Below are 19,700 nucleotides of genomic sequence, written 5' to 3' on the forward strand. Positions count from 1 at the left end.
ATTTATTCAACATTCTCACATTTTTCAAACAAAAAAGACAATAACAATTTACACTTACAACATTTTTCACTTAGGCATGATACGTAGGGAGTCGACACATACTTCAGTGGTTGATCTGGCCTTGTTTCCGTGTCCAGCGAATTGTAATGCTTGTGGACGCGTTGCCTTTTTACCTCGTGTACGAACCATGCTGGATTGTTGTTTTTCACCAGCATTCGCGTGAGAGCTTCCTCTCGTTTTTCGCCGCACGACAATTTTATTGCACGATCTATCAGCGCAATTACGGTGTTTTTTCGTGCTGGAACGGACTTTTGGATGTAAAATCCAAGTAGCTTCCGTTGGATTGCTTGGGTAGCCAGAGTGTTGCTATTTTGCCGTTTTCTCGTACAAACATCATGTCGAGAAATGATTTTCCCATCGACTTCTGCCATCGTGAATTGCAAACGTTCATGAAAACGATTGAAAGTTTCCACGATCGTTTGAATCTGGCTTTTTTGGCTACGTACAAGTAGTCGTCTACGTACCGCTTGTATACATACTCTCATGCGTATTTGTTTCTCCTCCAGTCTTGTCATGCACTCCTGATCCAGTTTCTCCATGACCAGATTCGCAATTACCGGAGATAGTGGTGATCCCATTAGAACTCCAAACGTTTGGCCGTAAACTTTACCTTGGTACACGAAAAAGTCGATTCTAAGACAACCTTTACCGCATCGACGAAGCTGTCCTTGTCGATGGTCGTGTGCTGTTCCCCCTCGGTCCACCTTTCCTCCAGACACCTCATCGCGTAGTCCACTGGTACGTTCGTGTAGAGCGAGACAACATCCATCGAGAACAGCACCTCTTCTTCGTTCGTCTGGACTCCTGTGATTTCTTCTGCAAAATCTACTAAACTGTTGAAACAGTTCATTTTCTTGAGAATTCTGTTCGTCGGGTTCGAAGTCATGCATTTGTATGTAGTTTCGTCGTTGAGAAGGTCCTGCATCTTGATTTGGTACTCGTTTATCTCCATGATAACCGTTTTGCCACCCTTGTCCGCTTTTGTTACCATCAGGTTTGGGTTGTCTTTCAAAAACCTCTTACTTTTGGTAACTTCCTTCTGGATCCACTCCTCTGGGGTATGGCGGGGTTGTCGATGATAGTAGATATGGTTTATCATCGCGTTGGACACTTCCGACCTAATTTCATCCGTTTTTTCTTTGCTCTGGACGCTTTTCTCGATGCTCGCTACAAACTCGACGTACGGAAACTCTTTGCAGTCTTCTCTGTTGATGTTTGGTCCCAGCATAAGCGTTCGTTCCACATATACCGGGATGTCCGCAGTCGTGGTGTTCACTGTTAATTCAGCCTCGATGATCATCTGCATTACCTGCCTTGTTTTCACTCTGGATACTTTCTCACTCTGACTTTCTCGAAGACCGCTGCAGACGCCTCTTTCACACTTTCTTGTGTATTCTTTCTGTACCGAATTCTTCATCTATCTTGCGTCCCATGTTCTGCTTCGTTTGTCTTAAGCTTAGCATTGTACGATTTGCGTCGGAGATCAATAGGCTCAGAAGACGGATCCGGTGTTTGAGCATGATCTTCTCTGGTCCTCTCCTCCTAATCGTCCTCGAAATAAAAAGAGTTTTGCAACATGCTCTAGAGAGCGATGTTATTCTTCTGCCTCGTCGCAAAGGAGCGATCGAACTCCAAACAAAGAGGCAGTAAAAACTGAGCGAGGAAGAGGGGAACGAATAAAGAGCCGATGATTATTTCGGGAATCGGAATGCGATTTTTGCCTCGAGAGTCTTTCTTTGTATGGGAGTGGAACTCCCGAATGCTTTTTGAGTGTAAGTGGATGGGAGAAACACAACAATCAATGGACTACCCGCTTTGCGCGCAGCCACAGTTGATCAGCAGGAGCAAATCAATTTAATTTTGTATGGCGAAATGCATACTTACCTTACCGGTCAGGCTAAGGCCGGGGTGGCCTCTGCTGTACATAGTAGCCGCCTCCATTCCACTCGGTCCATGGCTGTTTGTCTCCAGTTCCGCACTCTGCGTAGGGTCCGCAGATCGTCCTCCACTTGGTCGACCCACCTAGCTCGCTGCGCTCCACGTCGTCTTGTACCGGTCGGATGACTCTCGAGAACCATTTTAGTCGGGTTGCTATCCGACATCCTGATGACGTGACCCGCCCACCGTAGCCTCCCGATTTTCGCGGTATGGACGATGGTTGGTTCTCCCAGCAGCTGACGCAGCTCGTGGTTCATTCGCCTTCTCCAGGTCCCGTCTTCCATCTGCACTCCGCCGTAGATGGTACGCAACACCTTCCGTTCGAAAACTCCAAGGGTGCGTTGGTCCTCTGCACGTAGGGTCCATGTTTCGTGCCCATAGAGGACGACCGGTCTAATCAACGTTTTGTAGATGGTTAACTTCGTGTTACGGCGAACTTTATTCGATCGTAGAGTTCTGCGGAGTCCAAAGTAGGCACGATTTCCTGCCACAATGCGCCTCTGAATTTCTCTGCTGGTGTCGTTGTCGTCGGTCACCAGTGAGCCCAAGTACACGAATTCTTCAACCGCCTCGATTTCATCACCGTCGATATAAATTCGGGGTGGCGGGCGCGGTGATTCCTCCCTGGAGCCCTTTGCCATCATGTACTTTGTCTTCGACACATTAATGACTAATCCGATTCGCCTGGCTTCCCTCTTTAGTCGGATGTACGTTTCCGCCATCGTCTCAAATTTACGAGCAATAATATCAATATCATCGGCGAAACCAAGCAGCTGAACGGACTTCGTGAAAATCGTCCCACTCGTGTTTATCCCCGCTCTTCTTATTACACCCTCCAAAGCAATGTTGAACAGCAAGCACGAAAGACCATCACCTTGCCGTAACCCTCTGCGAGATTCGAAGGGACTCGAGAGTGTCCCTGATACTCGAACTACGCACATCACTCGATCCATCGTCGCCTTGATCAACCGTATCAGTTTATCCGGGAATCCGTATTCGTGCATAATCTGCCATAGCTGTTCTCGATCGATTGTATCATACGCCGATTTGAAATCGATGAACAAGTGGTGTGTGGGCACGTTGTATTCGCGGCATTTCTGCAACACCTGGCGGATGGCGAACATCTGGTCCGTTGTAGCGCGTTCGCCCATAAATCCAGCCTGATATTGCCCCACGAACTCTCTTGCAATCGGTGATAGACGGCGGCATAAAATTTGAGAGAGTATCTTGTAGGCAGCGCTCAGTAGTGTGATCGCGCGGTAGTTCCCGCAATCCAACTTGTCGCCCTTTTTGTAGATGGGACACACGATACCTTCCATCCATTCCTCCGGTAATACTTCCTCCTCCCAAATCTTGGTAATGACCCAGTGTAGTGCTCTTACCAGTGCTTCTCCACCGTATTTTAGAAGCTCGCTTGGTAGCTGATCTGCTCCAGCGGCTTTGTTGTTTTTCAACCGGCCAACCTCCTCCTCAATCTCTTGAAGGTCAGGGGCCGGAAGTCTTTCGTCCTGAGCACATACTCCTAGATCTATTACCACGCCACCTTCGGTACTTGCAACGTCGCCATTGAGGTGCTCATCGTAATGCTGCCGCCACCTCTCGACCACCTCACGCTCGCTCGTGAGAATATTCCCGTGATTATCTCGGCACATGTCGGCTTGTGGCACAAAGCCTCTGCGCGAGCGGTTCAGCTTCTCGTAGAACTTTCGTGTGTCCTTAGCGCGGTACAGCTCTTCCATCGCTTCGCGATCTCGTTCTTCCTGCTGGCGCTTCTTCATCCGGAAGACTGAGTTCTGCCTGTTCCGCGCTTGTTTGTAACGTGCCTCATTCGCTCTCGTACGGTGTTGCAGCATTCTCGCCCATGCTGCATTCTTCTCGCTTTTCAACTGTTCACATTCGCCGTCGTACCAGTTGTTTCTGTGATTCGGAGTCACGAAGCCTAGTGCTGTAGCCGAGGTACTACCTATGGCGGATCGTATGTCCCTCCAGCCATCTTCAAGTGTAGCTGCGCCAAGCTGCTCTTCCGTTGGTAGGGCCACTGCTAACTGCTGCGCGTAGTCTTGAGCCACTTCTACGTTACGAAGTTGCTCGATGTTGAGCCGCGGCGTTCGACTTCGACGCGTGGTGATAACTGTCGAAAGTTTTGAGCGCATGCATACAGCGACTAAGTAGTGATCCGAATCTATATTCGCACTGCGGTATGTGCGGACGTTGGTTATATCCGAGAAGAATTTACCGTCGATTAGAACGTGGTCGATTTGGTTTTCTGTTTGGTGGTCGGGTGATCTCCAGGTGGCTTTGTGGATATCTTTGCGGGGAAAGAAGGTGCTTCGGACTACCATACCACGGGAGGCTGCAAAGTTTACGCATCGCTGGCCGTTATCATTCGATACGGCGTGCAGGCTGTTTCGCCCGATTACCGGTCTGTACATTTCCTCCCTTCCTACCTGCGCGTTCATGTCGCCGACAACGATTTTCACGTCACGCGGCGAGCAACCATCGTATGTTTGCTCTAACTGCGCGTAGAACGCTTCTTTCTCGTCATCGGGTCTCCCTTCGTGTGGGCAGTGGACGTTGATGATGCTGTAGTTGAAGAAACGGCCCTTAACTCTCAACAAGCACATCCTTGCGTTGATCGGCTGCCACCCGATCACGCGTTGTCGCATCTTGCCCAACACTATAAATCCAGTTCCCAGTTCATTGGTGGTGCCACAGCTTTGGTAGAAGGTAGCCGCTCGATGCCCGCTTTTCCACACTTTCTGTCCAGTCCAACAAAGTTCCTGCAACGCCACGATGTCGAAGTTGCGGGGATGTAGTTCGTCGTAGATTATCCTGTCACATCCTGCGAAACCTAGTGACTTGCAATTCCATGTTCCAAGTTTCCAATCGTAGTCCTTATTTTGTCGCGTGGGTCTTTGCCGATTGTATCGAGTCGTATTTTCTCCTATGTTATTCGCAATGGGGATTTTTACGGGTGGCTTATTGGGCCTACGCCAACACTCCTGTCTCGCCGGAGGGCCATCGTGCCAGTTCTGTTTAACGTCCCAACCAACACTGGGACGACCACGCTGATGGGGCTACCACCTTGGATCTAGCTGGGCGTGGTGCAGCGTTTCTTACTCAGCCGCTGGATGCCAGAACAGACGCTGTTTGAGCCGCACCTCCTTGGTGAACAGACACTGGCGAGATGCATCTAAACTTGAATTATTTGAAATACAAAGCTTTTCCCGAAAAAATATTTGGTAGGCTTAATAGTGGTCACCATTGTGCACAACCACTACCAAATATTTTTTCAAATAATGTGTTCTACTTTGAAGAATTTCCCTTTAGATGGTATTCGCCATACAATATTTTTGCGATTTACTTTTAGCGATTTTTCGCGCATAGAAGCTAGCGCCACATTGATCCATGCGAAGAGTAGGAAAACAGCCGATGTAGTTAATCCATTATGAGTGTTGGACGAACTCATCGCTGCGCGACAAGCTCGCGCTCGGTGCTGTTGAGGATTTGCGTTGTGATTTCTGAGTATTATTTTCACTCCTCAGAAAATCGCCGATATCGCTTCCTCATTTTCCCGCGAGGGAGCTTTTGGTTCTCTCTTCGACGCTTCGTTGTCTAACTTTATGTCGGGAAGACGAACGAACCCAACCGGCGATGAAGGTGATGGCGAAACGGACGATGTTGGACGTTGATCAGGATGCGGGAAAAAGGGAAGTTAAGTAGTTTGGACCAGCCAAGCTGTTCGGTCTAGATCAGCATGTTTGTGTAGTGTAAGTGTAAGTTATTATTGTATTTTTATGTTTGAAAAATGTGAAAATTTTGTAAAAATGTTTTAGGTGTCTGATGATGGCTGAATCGCGATACGCAAATCAAATACATGCGACTTGTGTTTTGATTCACCGATAAAAGCCAATCGAACCAAATAATAGTAATTATTCAGTTGATTTATTGGGCTACTGTCATTGGATCGGGCCAATTACAAAGTAGCAACCATAGATATGTGCAGTCTGTCTAAGCATAGCTAAGGTAAGAAGTTGATTTTAGGATGGTATCACATATCCCGGAGTGAATTTTCCCGGAATGCAGCGTTTCCCGGAATGCTATTTTCCAAAGTGACTTTTCTCGGAAGGTACCATTTCCTGGAATGACATTTCCCGGAGTGCCTTTTCCCGGATTACGTTAGGCCGTAGTACATCAGGCCGAGTATCACTAGACCTAGTACGTCATTAGGTCAATCGACTTTTAAAGCCAAAGATGGGCACTAGGCTGCCTAGTTGATTGTACGACATTTCCCCGAAAACCAGTTTCTCGAATGAAGTTTCCCCGAAAGTTTTTCCCCGAAAAACGATTCCCCGAGTGAACCATTTCCCCGAACAGACCATTTCCCCGAATAGACCGTTTCCCCGGAATATGTATTAAACTTTTCTCAAAACTGTTTTCTAATATTTTTTCTGATGAAAACGATCTGGTCGAATCAGTCATTGGAACGAAAAGGTAGGCTGAGCCAATGTGCCTGGTGGGGGAAGGGTGGGGTCTGAAATGATCAAAAATGAGTCTACGTAGTTTATGGACAGCGCGTTAGCTTACATGAGACACATCTGGCAAAAAATTCAAAACAGACCTAACACTCTGATATTTCCCATCGTAGGGGTATTAGGGCATAATGGACACCCGGGGCGAAATGGACACCCCTGATTTTTCCGAAACCGTTGACTTTTATGTAAAACTTTCAATGTATAAGTGTGAAGGAACAAATCATGGTTCTATTTCACAAAAGTACAATTAAAATTGCTCCAAAATAACCAAATTATCATTGAAATTGAAATATGTTTTTCATATGGTGAAATTCTTATAATTTCGAAGCACCATCAAATAAGGTATTACAAGTGTTTGAGTGTGTCCGCCATAAAAACAAATTAATTGTTACTTTATCTACATGTATACGAAGATTTAGCAATGGATGAAATATTTTATTTTTGATCAGAATTTACTTAAAATAGCAATTTTAATGTTGTAGTCGATTCGGGGCGAAATGAACACTGGCAATTGCTAATGGATGCACGCGCATTGCATACTTTTAGGCGTTTTAGAGAGTTTGGAAAAATCAATTCGATTATTTTAGTCTAAAGTTTATTTAATTAACTTTGATGTTATGAAAACTTGTCTAAGATGGAGTATTATATCTGTGTTATTGATCTCCGTAAGCAAATTACTTAACTGGTCGATGTAACCAAAGAATAAGCATAAAATATGCAGGGGTGTCCAATATGCCCCGATGGGTGTCCATTTCGCCCCGTACCTTTCCTGCCAGCACTGAAAAACACACGGTTTACTATTCATTATTTCTTCACAATACAGACATTATACCTGCTGTAAATGATTGAAATACGTAGGAAACAAGTTAAAGTTGAAAGTCAACTGATAATATGTTAAGTTTTACTCAGTTTTACGGGTTTAACATATTCATTTGCTTAGGGTGTCCATTATGCCCCTAATCCCCCTACACAGATTCATCGATCTATTTATAAACTTGATAGTCGGCCATAGATGACCATCCGTGGCGCTCGCATCGATTTTGTTCGAGTTTGACGTTTGCCCACTACCGCCACCTAGTTGATGGTTAGTTGTTCTTTTAGCATTGGGCAAATACGTTTTTGTGACTATGATTTGAATTCAAAAATGTTCGAAGTGTTACGTCTGTTCATCTGTATTTTGGTATTATGAGCACCCTAGATTTTCCCTTGAGTCATTTTCAAGACAAAATAATGTTAGGGATGTTTGAATGACCTTTGCTCTTCTTCTAAACAAAGGTCGTTTTTTTTTCAATTGTTCTGATAGAATTGATTGATTTGTCTTTATTAAAGAGACTTTCAGCCCTTGGCTGGTTCGTCTCTCTCTGATAGAAAATGATGGGGCTTTCAACTCAAAACACGCTCATCAGAGATTATTCCTTCTTCGATTCATAGACTGTTCTTTCGAGTGTTGCTGAATATTCAATCGCTTACAACGCCCTTAAAACATTCATTCATTTATTTAGTACTATATCAAATTCAAGATAAAACTGAATCAACTATATTTCTCCATAATACACGGTTCATGGCTGCCGCTCTCCATCCTCGGTCGCGCCCGATGCTCGCCAAGTCACGCTCCACCTGGTCCGCCCATCGTGCTCTCTGCGCTCCACGTCTTCTTGTGCCAACCGGGTCAGTTGCAAACACCAGTTTTGCAGGGTTGTTGTCCGGCATTCTTGCAACATGCCCTGCCCACCGTATCCTTCCGGCTTTGGCCACCTTCTGGATGCTGGGTTCGCCGTAAAGTGCAACGAGCTCGTGGTTCATTCTCTCCGCCACACATCGTTCTCCTGCACACTGCTGAAGATCGCCCTTAGCACCCGTCGCTCGAAAACTCCGAGTGCTTGCAGGTCCTCGGCCCTTAAAACATAATACCTTTGAAATGAATCATCGAGGTTGAGGAAATCCGCTAAAAATCCTTATCGGCTTAAAAGATGTAGGCCAGCTGTAACACATTCGATACGGAAAATGTAAGGTATGATTGCTTTCAAAGAAAGTCACAGCACAATTTGTATATGTATTTTAATCGATGGATTATAGCCAATCTTTACTGAATTAACATATGGAATCGTTTATGCTGAAAGAAGGGAGAATCGCTGATGAAGATTCCTACTATAACGTCCATAGACACTAGAACAGTTTGACACCAAAGAACAAAACATCAATATTGTGCTGGTTTAATCTGCACGTGCTGGGTGCATTGCGGAGCGCACCAAAGACGTCCACCGCGTCCAACAGTCTACCGAAGAAAGAGGCAGAGTCATGGCCACCTTGATCTGGTCGGCACCGCGCTGACAGTTAGGCGTTACTAGGAGTGTGTTGTGAACTACCCGTTAGCATACTGAGGGGTAAGACTACGTACACGCAAAAGCCACACTACTAAGGGAGCATTCGATACCACACATCCTCCTCCTCCTCTTAAAAAAAACAGGAGAAAGTTTTTTAAAACCTTTTTAATGAATATGGTGACAAATGCACGAATTCCATCTCGAAATTTAGGTTTGTTTGAAATAAGTATCTGTTCTATACTAGAGGAATTCCACGGAGTCATGTCAGTCGATCCTGAGCGACCATTTCAAAAATATCTGAAACTTTGCACAGTTTTTCAATTTCATCTAAATCGCCATTTTTCGATATTAAACCTTCATATTCACTCACGACTAACTTTTCAAAAGGGTGTATGCGAAAATAGTTCAAAAATATTCTAAAAGCTGTACAGCAAAAACGGATTGTTTGATTGTTATGAATTTTTCAGCAAAGTTAGATAACTAAATCTGGAGCTCGATTTGAATAGGTCGTATGTGCTTTTGTCGATTAAAAATTCGATCAGTTGGATTCGCTTATTATAGTGAAAACTATTGAAATTGAGCAAGGTTGATACATACAGAAGAATCCTCACAAAACAGTCTTTCTGTTCCATCATTAAAAGTTTGCAAAATATCTGCCATATTGCTACAATGACTAAAATAAACTGATCGAATTTTATATCGACAAAAGCACATACGACCTATTCAAATCGAGCTCCAGAAATGATGATTCCTTAGAAAATATACACTGTAAAAAATTTCTTTTTTTACTTTAAAAAAATATGATCTTTGTCACAAAAACTCAAATATCTCAAAACCCTATCTTTTTACCAACGTGAATTTTCTGGGGGAAATGGCCCATTATATCAGCTATCTACCATAAAATTTTGGTGATGGTAAACTGATAAACAAAAAAGTTATGACATTTCAAACATTTCACAATTTTTACATTTAGTAACAAAACATTTTTTTTTTTCTGTGTAAATTATTTCGAGAATTATATTTTGACGCTGATTTTATTGTAAGGCTACCGCCTGAATTAAACAAGTTGTTTTCATGATATTTTTGTTTGATTATTCATAATTACTAAAGTATCTATTTGAAACTTAGACGCGATCCAGTGTTGTGATCAAAAATATTGAAAGTGTCATACTTTTTATTGTACGTGACTGGTGAAAAAATCCCTTGATAGTGTTGAAAAGCTGTTGATTATAAGAAAAATGGAAATAATCTTATTTTTAAGACAAAAGCTGTATAATAAAAGTTTTATATACGCGTATACGTCTAATTTATCTGCGAAAAAAAAACTACCCCTTAGAGAACAGACTTTATGGGTTGGAAGAATGCAAGTAACTTCAACAACAACAAATGCATGAGAGGTACATACCACAGACAAACAGACGAAATGCCTAGAACAATTTTCGTGAAAATCCATCGCCCAATTCACACTACCACCACCTGGTGGAAATGTTTCACGAAACACTGCGTTGTGCAATATCTTCATCAGAAGGCGCTAGTGTGAAACGTCAAACGCAAAAAAAAACGATGGGCGCTCTTCTGGTTATGAAAGCCACAACCAAGATTCAAAATGATCGTTAAAGGCGTGGTCAATGAAAATTTCGTCAGTGTTACGTTTGTTACATAATCATGACAATACATATCATGACAATGCTCACGAAAAAGCAAAAAAATACTACCGCTACGGATATTAAAAATTTTATAGTAAATTTTTTCTTCAGCCAAGCAAACAACACCAAACTAGTCAGTTAAAACTAGTAAGTGATTTTGTTTATTATAATCTAACGAACAACATGAACAGTCACTTTCTCAAAGGTCTTCAACTCAACGCTCTCTTGTAGACCGTTTGATGAAAAAAAATGTTCAAAAGAGTTACGGAATCTCACCGAAAGCACCATAGATAAACTGAAATATGTAGACTGGTTATGCCCAAATTGAATACAAATTTACGCATTTGCACGTCCTGCCGTCTAGACTTTGACAAACAAGCCATCTGTATATCATCGGTAAAGCAGGGCGCAGGAAGTTCGAAAACGACAACAACTGAGAAAGAGCCAGAAGTGCTAAGTGCAGAGAGTCATGCCACCATACCATCAGCGACATCTGTTTAAACAATTTAATCACGCCCCTTTTCAAAAATGCTTTGAAATATACTTCAACATCTATACCCATTTCAATATTTTTAACGTTGCAAAACACGCTTTCAACATTCATCTTGAAGAAGAGGGAAAACACTTGTCTTCACTTGTGCAAATTAATGAATAAACGACTAATGCGCGGAGGGCGTGATAAAATCGGAACATTACTGTACATATAATATACATAATACATAATTAAAACAGCTTGTTTTACTCACGCAAGGCCATTAACAATAAAATCAGCATCAAACTGCGATTTCCGGCCGAAATAATTTACACTAAAAAAAATTTATTACTAAATGTGAAAATTGTGAAATGTTTGAATTGTCATAATTTTTTTTGTTTATTAGTTTATCATCACCAAATTTTCATGGTAGATTGCTAATACAATGGACCGTTTTCCCTAAAAAAATACGTTGGTAAAAAGATAGGGTTTTGAGATATTTGAGTTTTTGTGACAAAAATGATATTTTTTAATGTTAAAAAAAGATTTTTTTTCACAGTGTATATTTTCTTAGAAATCACCATTTAGTTATCTTACTTTGCTGAACAATAAAATCAGCATCAAACTGCGATTTCCGACCGAAATAATTTACACAGAAAAAAATATTTACCAAATTTGAAAATTATGAAATGTTTGAAATGTTATAACTTTTTTGTTTATTAGTTTACCATCACCAAATTTTTATGGTAGATTGCCAATACAATGGACCGTCTTCCCTAAAAAAAATTACGTTGGTAAAAAGATAGGATTTTGAGATATTTGAGTTTTTGTGACAAAAAATATATTTTTTTATGTTAAAAAAGATGTTTTTTCACAGTGTATATTTTATTAGGAATCACCATTTAGTTATCTAACTTTGCTGAAAAATTCATAGCAATCGAACGAACCATTTTGGCTGTGCAGATTTTTGAATATTTTTGAACCATTTTCACATACACCCTTTTGAAAAGTTAGTCGTGATTCAAAATAAAAATTTGATATCGAAAAATGGCGATTTAGATGGAACTGAAAAACTGTGCAAAGTTTCAGTTCAATAGAAAATCATGAATTAAAAAATTTCCTTAATTTTGATGCTGTTGCTTGGAATCGCTCACTATAACTGCGCTTTTTATTATCAATTTTCTATATAACATATCATACAAACTACAAATGCAACGCCCAGATGTTAAAGATTTAATTGAAAATTACATCAGCATCACTGTTGTGGGATGCGGTTCGTGGGTTGAGTTACCTTCACAATCCAGAGTCCTACGCTGTGTTCCACTTGAAGAAATCACTTTTCTTTCTCACCAAAATCCAATCCTTTTCCACACAGTCCTTTCAAGCCCTTCTTAACCACATTCACTAATCCTTGATCCTTTTCTAAAGTTCTTTCCTTCCAATAATAACTTACACTTGTTTCTTCTAATCAAAACCACTTTATTAAGTCCAATTAAACTACGACTTTTTATTCTTCATCAAAACTACGCGCGCGTATGCTTCCGTCTTTATTAGTTGGCTATCGGTTTGCTACTAACTACTGTCCAGTCCATGTACATTCTGACCGTTCTCGTGTGTTTTGTGTGTATTGTTCGTGTAATGGTTACAATAGTATGTGCAGTTCATTTAATTTAGTGTACTTGTGGTTACGTGTATAACAGTAACGTTAGGGTAGTACAATTTCTTAACTTTTGCATGCTTAGTTTAACTAATTCAAATTTCAATTTAACTAACAACTAACATAACCGGCCCCCTTGAAACTTGTTTCAACTAACTAATTCTAACATTACTAACATTTCATCTAATCTTTACTAATCATTCAATGTTGTCAGCAATGGGTAAGGGGCAAATACGATTGACGGGACGTCTGTAAGTCCCTCTAGTCGTTCGTATGGTGACAACTCGTATGACTCCATCAGCTCCAGGGTGAACCTCGGTTATCCGGGCTAATGGCCAGTCCAGCGGAGGTATATTGTCCTCTCGAACTACCACGATGCTACCGATGCGGATGGGGCTTGGTTGAAGGTGCTTGGTCGCTTGCTGAAGCCCGGTGAGATATTCTTGGCTCCAGCGCTGCCAGTAACGTTGAAACATCTGCTGTCGGTGCTGATAGTGGGTCAGGCGGTTCGAGGGTATGGCTGTGAAATCGGGGTCGGCGAGGGATTTCATTGACGTCCCGATTAAGAAATGGGCTGGTGTGAGGGCATTCATGTCAGTGGGGTCATCTGACAAAGGGCAAAGAGGTCTTGAGTTGAGGGCAGCTGCAATTTGTACCAGCAGGGTGCAGAAGTTTTCGTGGGTCAGTTGGTGTGACCCAATTTCCTTCTTCAGAGCAGTTTTGGAGGAGCGGACTGCTGCCTCCCAAAGTCCTCCAAAATTGGGAGCGCGGGGTGGAATAAAATGCCACAAAATTCCTTGCTGTGACATTTCGGCTCCAATAGCCGTCTGGTTTACCTTGCTGTTCAACAGTCGGTATAGGTCGTGTAACTCATGCTTCGCACCTTGAAAATTTGTCGCATTATCGGAATGGATTTCCTTCGGGATTCCGTGGTGGCCGACGAATCTACGAAGCGCAGAGATGAATCCAGCTGACGAGAGGTCCATGACCAGCTCAAGATGAATGGCCTTTGTCGTGAAGCATATAAAAACAGCGATGTAAACTTTCGGTGGAGCTGCTCGCCGGTGTGGGGGCTTCAAATAGAAGGGTCCGCAGTAGTCGACGCCAGTTATAAGGAAAGGACGAGCTGGGCGTACTCGGACGGATGGGAGCTGTCCCATTGGCTGTTGGATTGGCGTGGGGTTGAAGCGAAAACAGCGGTGGCAGTTTCGAAGAACAGAAGTGACAGCTCTCTTTCCATGAATCGGCCAAAACTCCTGTCTCATTAGCGCAAGAGTTGCTTGATGTCCTCCGTGAAGGGTTTGAACGTGATAATACTCAACGAGCATACGTGTAAATTTATGCGACTGTGGCAGTACTGCTGGATGTCTAGTGGCGTAGTCCTCAAGGGAATGGCGAAGGCGACCTCCAACTCTGATGATTCCTTCCCGATCAACGAAGGGACGAAGAAGCTTCAATGGTGATTTGTGGGGAACTTGGTAACGTTTCTTCAAGGTGTTGAATTCTTCTGAAAACGACTCTTCCTGGACTAAGCGTACCAGGCACATTTTGGCGGTAGCTATTTCCGATGCAGAAAGAAATGATGCAGAAGTCCGCTGCGTTGGCCGTCTACAATTATTCAAAAATCGTAGGCAAAGAGCTACTATTCTGAGGAGAGGTAGCAGTGATGATCGAAGGGAGAAGAAGAAGTTCGGCTCCACTGATGTAGTGTTTGCTTGAACGATGATACGAGGTTCCAAATCAACTTCAGTCGGGAGAGGATCGGAGACATCGATCATCCAGGTAGACGGGGTATCTTTCAACCAAATGGGTCCATTTTTCCAAAGGTCGCTCGTCAAAAAGTCTTCGACAGGAACTCCTCGAGAAACTAAATCGGCCGGATTCTCTTTCCCGGCTACATGCTGCCATGAATGTCCAAATGTTGTAGTCTGGATACTGGAAACACGATTGGCGATGAAGGTTTTCCACGTATTTGGCGGAGCTTTCAACCAGTGCAAAACAACGGTTGAGTCCGACCAGAAAAATGATTGAACGTCGTCCAGTGCCAGAGCCTTGACAACGGTCTGATGCAGACGTGCAGCTTCTCTGGCCGCGCAAAGCTCCAATCTCGGTATTGTCAACCGTTTCAATGGTGCAACACGAGACTTGGCTGAAAGAAGTTCCATGCGTACGTTGCCGTAGCGATCGACAGAGCGAACGTATAAACAAGCTCCGTAAGCAAATTCCGAGGCGTCGGCGAAGCAGTGGAACTGAATGTCGACGTAATCCGTAATAAAAGCAAATCTTGGGATGCTGTATTCGGCCAGCTTGTCTAAACAGCGATGAAAAGTTTTCCATTTCTGCTCCAACTGTGATGGCACCGGGGCATCCCATCCGGTTTGTAGTAAAGCCAGCTCCTGCATGATTATCTTGGCAGTCACCACTACAGGAGCAATCAATCCAAGCGGATCAAACAGCTTGGCAATTGAAGATAAAATCTTCCTCCTAGTCCATGTTTCTTCATGATCGTCCGTGCTGAACAGGAACCGAAGTTGATCAGCTTTCGGCTCCCAAGTAATCCCAAGGGTTTTGATCCTTTCGTCTGGGTGCAATTCAAAGGTTATGGAAAGATTTGTTCCCAACTGATCTTCCGGAACTCCAGCCAAGACTTCCGGGCGATTTGAGCACCATTTCCGTATTGGGAATCCTCCTTTCGCCATCAACGACGTTAGTTCCTCGCGCAGGCCGATAGCTTTCTCAACGCACGTCGCTCCTCCGATATAGTCGTCAACGTAAAAATCCTTTTCCAACGCAGCGCTTGCTGGGGAGTCCTCCGAGCCTTCATCGACAGCTAACTGTTTTAGAGCACGGGTTGCCAAAAATGACGATGGTTTCAGCCCGTACGTCACGGTAAGCAACTCGTAGCTGTCAATTGGTTCATCTTTGGAGAAGCGAAAAAATATTCGAAGGCGAAGAGTGTCGTTGTTGTCCTGCCGAACCTGCCTGTACATTTTCTCCACATCTCCCACAAGTGCCACTTCGTGCTTGCGAAAGCGAATAAGCAGATTCAAAAGATCGTCCTGAATTACAGGCCCCTTCAGTAGTACGTCGTTGAGAGAGTAGCCGTTGTCCGTTTGCGCCGACGCATCGAAGACGACGCGCACCTTGGTTGTTGTGCTTGCTTCTTTGAGTACCGCGTGATGCGGCAAGTAGAAAACCTTCCGTTGAACCGTTCCCGTAGCTTCTGCTTGTAATTCCGCTTCCGATATCCTCCTCATGTGTCCTAATTCCAGGTATTCTCTCATGAATGCGTGATACTCATCCTTCATGGCAGAGTTCCTTTCCAAACGGTTTTCCAGTTTCCGGTATCTTTCCAGCGCTGAAACCTCCGAGTTGCCCAACATCTGTTCGAAACCGACATGCTTCGGCAACTGTACGATGTATCGTCCATCCTGCGCCCTCGAATGAGTACGCTTAAAATCCTCTTCGCAATCCTGCTCTTCCTTGGACCATGCCGGTTGATCGTCGCAACTTTCCACCTTCCAAAACCGTTCCAGCAATTCTTCCAGATTTCCGACCGTTGTTGTCGTGCAGCAACGAACTGATAGCTTCTGCTGTAGACTTCCATCCCTGCCAGCCACGATCCATCCAAATACCGAATCTACGAGCACGGGTAACTCGGGACCCAGAGAAATCCGTTTCATCTCTCTCTCGTACAAAAAGTTGAAGAAGTGTTCAACACCAAGTAACAGATCGATGCGGCCACTGACGTTGAACTGAGGATCTGCCAGTTGGAGATTATTTGGGATTTTCCAATGAGAAATCGGAACTGTTGTCGAAGGTAATTCTGCAGTCACTCGTTGCAACACCAAGAAATCCAATCCAACCGTATAGTCCGTGGTTCTGGAACTCACCGTTGCGTTGACGGCATGTTTCGCTGTCGATTCCGATTGTCCAACTCCTGTTATTGGAACACATATTGTTCGCCGCTTGAGTTTGAGCATTTGGCATAGTCTCTCACTCATCACGTTCACCTGCGATCCACTGTCCAGCAACGCACGAGCCAGCTGGCTTCCCCCATACTGATCGCGTACCTTTACCACCACCGTAGACAGAAACACGCTTGAACCTACGCTTCCCTGCTTCGTTCCAATGCTATACGATCCAGTCGACCCATTTTCCTCGGTTTCCCTTTGATTATCTTCCACTGATTCCGTTACAACATGCGTCCTAGTTGCATTATTCTTCCTTGTTGCGTTGCCGGCCGGAATATTGCCCTCGGAGTCGTTGCTTCCGCTGCTGGATTGAAACCCGGGATGGATGAGGGAGTTATGCTTCTTTCCGCACGTCCTGCAGCTGAACTTCGAACTGCAATCCCGGACCCAGTGACCGGACTTGAAACAATTGCTGCACAATCGCTTGCTGTTGACAAAGTCCAATTTCTCCTTCAGCCCGAAACTCTGGAACTTTGAACACTTCACCAAATAATGCTGCTCGCCGCAGCATTGACACACAGGATCACTTCTCCCACTTTCCATTGACGCATGTACTGCTAACCGTTCCCGTTTCACGAACACCTTCTGCTGCACGCTGATGGTCTTACTACAGTTCGATTGTACAGCATCCAAAACCCTCGTCCGTTTCTCCAAAAAGTCCGTCAACGCTGTGAAAGTTGGATCCCGTAGTGATGCCGCGTGGTCCTCCCACAGTTGCAAAGTGTGATTATCCAGCTTCGAGCACATCCAATGCACAATCATCGCTCCCCAGTGTTCGGTTTTTTCGCCCAGCTGCTTTAATATCTTTAGTCGTTGATCGAATTCGTCCACCAAACCGTGAATCCGCACCGCCGATTCCTTATCAATTTTTGGGAATTCCATGAGTGCCTGAAGATGCCGTTTCTTCAACAGATACTCATTTGAATACCGCTTCGTGATAGTATCCCATGCTATGGCGTAGTTGTCGTTAGTGATTGTTAACGACTCGATCAACTTGGCCGCCTCCCCTTTCAAGGCAGATTTCAAATAATGAAATTTCTGCACATCGCTGAGCTCCAGTGAGTCATGAATGAGCGAGACGAAGGTGGACTTGAATGACAGCCACCCTTTGTAATCCCCATCAAACTCAGGTAACGATATTTGTGGCAAGCGAACCCCCGTGTGCATTCCCAATGCACTAGTGTTCCGAATGGAGTTATCCAAATTTGGTACTGGTTGGGCAGGTACCAATTTCCCCAGCAAAGCAGCACGAATCTCGTAATACTGATTTTCGAATACTGCAAACGCATTATTCGTATCCTGCTCAAGCTCACCCTCTGTATCCAACTCGCAAATCTCTTCTTGCAACTCGTTGAATTCTTCCCAAGATTCCTCTAACTTGTCCAGCCTTGACTGAACGTGCCCATACTGTGTGTCCGGATTATAACCCTCCAGAAACTGCATATGCCGACGCAGAGCCGCAAAAAAGCGCTCGCGTTTCTTGAGTTTGTCTTCAATTCCCCCAGCCATACCCACACTATCAGATCAGCAGTCGCGAAGCAATCCACGGACCGAGAAAGAGAAACCAAAAATACCACGGAAGTACCTCCGGTAACGCTATGGAGTCAATGGACAGTCACTCACCTGTGACCTGTCCAAGCCAGGCCTTGTATTAAATACAAAAAACTCCAAGCTCCGATATCCAAAAATACTCCGGCCCCCGTAACCAACTACCGTTCACGCTGCTGATCTTGTCGTTTGTGCTCAGCCAAAATTATCAAGCGAAGTAGCTCCGTCGCCGACAATCAATGAAAGAAAAAGAAATCTTACGCAGCACCACCAAACCCAGCATATATATGTTGGACAGCTACTAACCTGTAGCCTGTCTACAACAGGCCTTGATCAAATAAAATGTTTCGCCTCACACCGCCCAAAATAGCAAATTCTTAAAAGTGCAGCGCTAAACGCACTCCAAATCCGAATCGTCAATCCAAAATTTCGCTTACCGCCTCTCGTCTTTGCCAAACCTTCCGTGTTGCAATCGATGCCGGTCCGTATTGGTATTACTATCCACCGATCCGCGCAGCGCAGCCACCTCCGATAACGAGTCAGATGTAAACAGTCCAATACACCGACGCGACGATTCAATCGATGACCACCGCCAGTACGTACATGAAAGGGTGAAAAAGACCCAAGAAGCACCACAACGAGAGCGATAGATATTTGGACAGGCACTCACCTGAGGCCTGTCGACAATAGGCCTTGTATAATGTATATCACAGGATGTAAACACCGGCGTCGATGTATACCCCTCTGCAGTAGTGGTAATCCGAGCAGTCACGTGGTCCAACCGAATCCAACCGATGATGTCGTACACAGATTACTGCCGATCATCTATCACTTCACTGTCGTACTCGAGGAATACTACCACGCCGTCCTCTCTGGGGCACAAGTATCCAGTGCACAACAGCAGTGTCGATCCAATCCACCGCGATAGCTAAACACAGTTGTCTTTTATGCACTTCACCGTCGTCGCAGCAAGCCGTTGATTAATTATTTCGGACCTCGCAGGAAAGGAGAAAAGGAATCCCAGTAGCACCACTCAACAGTTTAAAGATGCAGGAACGCCACTCACCTGTGGCCTAATGCAATTAGGCCTTGTATTTTATTCCACGGCAAAAAGCCTGCAGTCTCCCACAGTGAGTTGTCCGCGCCAATCCGTTTGAGTGATGATATAGATGATAAAAGACGTTGAAATGTTTCACCACAAAGAACAGCCAGCCAATATGGATCCGTTGCTGTCCAAAGTCCAAATTCCAAGCCACAATGACCCAATTGTCCTCAGGGCCAACGACCTTCCCAACTCAACCGCCGATCCTGGTCACGGCACCAAAATGTTGTGGGATGCGGTTCGTGGGTTGAGTTACCTTCACAATCCAGAGTCCTACGCTGTGTTCCACTTGAAGAAATCACTTTTCTTTCTCACCAAAATCCAATCCTTTTCCACACAGTCCTTTCAAGCCCTTCTTAACCACATTCACTAATCCTTGATCCTTTTCTAAAGTTCTTTCCTTCCAATAATAACTTACACTTGTTTCTTCTAATCAAAACCACT

At 44.2% G+C, this 19,700-nt stretch overlaps 1 protein-coding gene across 1 annotated transcript; it reads right to left on the bottom strand.

The window, feature by feature from the left end:
* Window positions 1-12,829: 12,829 nt before the first annotated feature.
* On the bottom strand, window positions 12,830-18,115 carry LOC134290197 (uncharacterized). Its single transcript, XM_062857265.1, has 2 exons — window positions 14,531-18,115; window positions 12,830-13,795 (listed from the first exon to the last, which is right to left on the bottom strand). Exons 1-2 carry the CDS (start codon window positions 18,113-18,115, stop codon window positions 12,830-12,832), a joined length of 4,551 nt encoding a protein of 1,516 aa, XP_062713249.1.
* Window positions 18,116-19,700: the final 1,585 nt, after the last annotated feature.

This window comes from Aedes albopictus, chromosome 1 (assembly GCF_035046485.1).
Source record: "Aedes albopictus strain Foshan chromosome 1, AalbF5, whole genome shotgun sequence".
Lineage (NCBI taxonomy): Eukaryota > Metazoa > Arthropoda > Insecta > Diptera > Culicidae > Aedes > Aedes albopictus.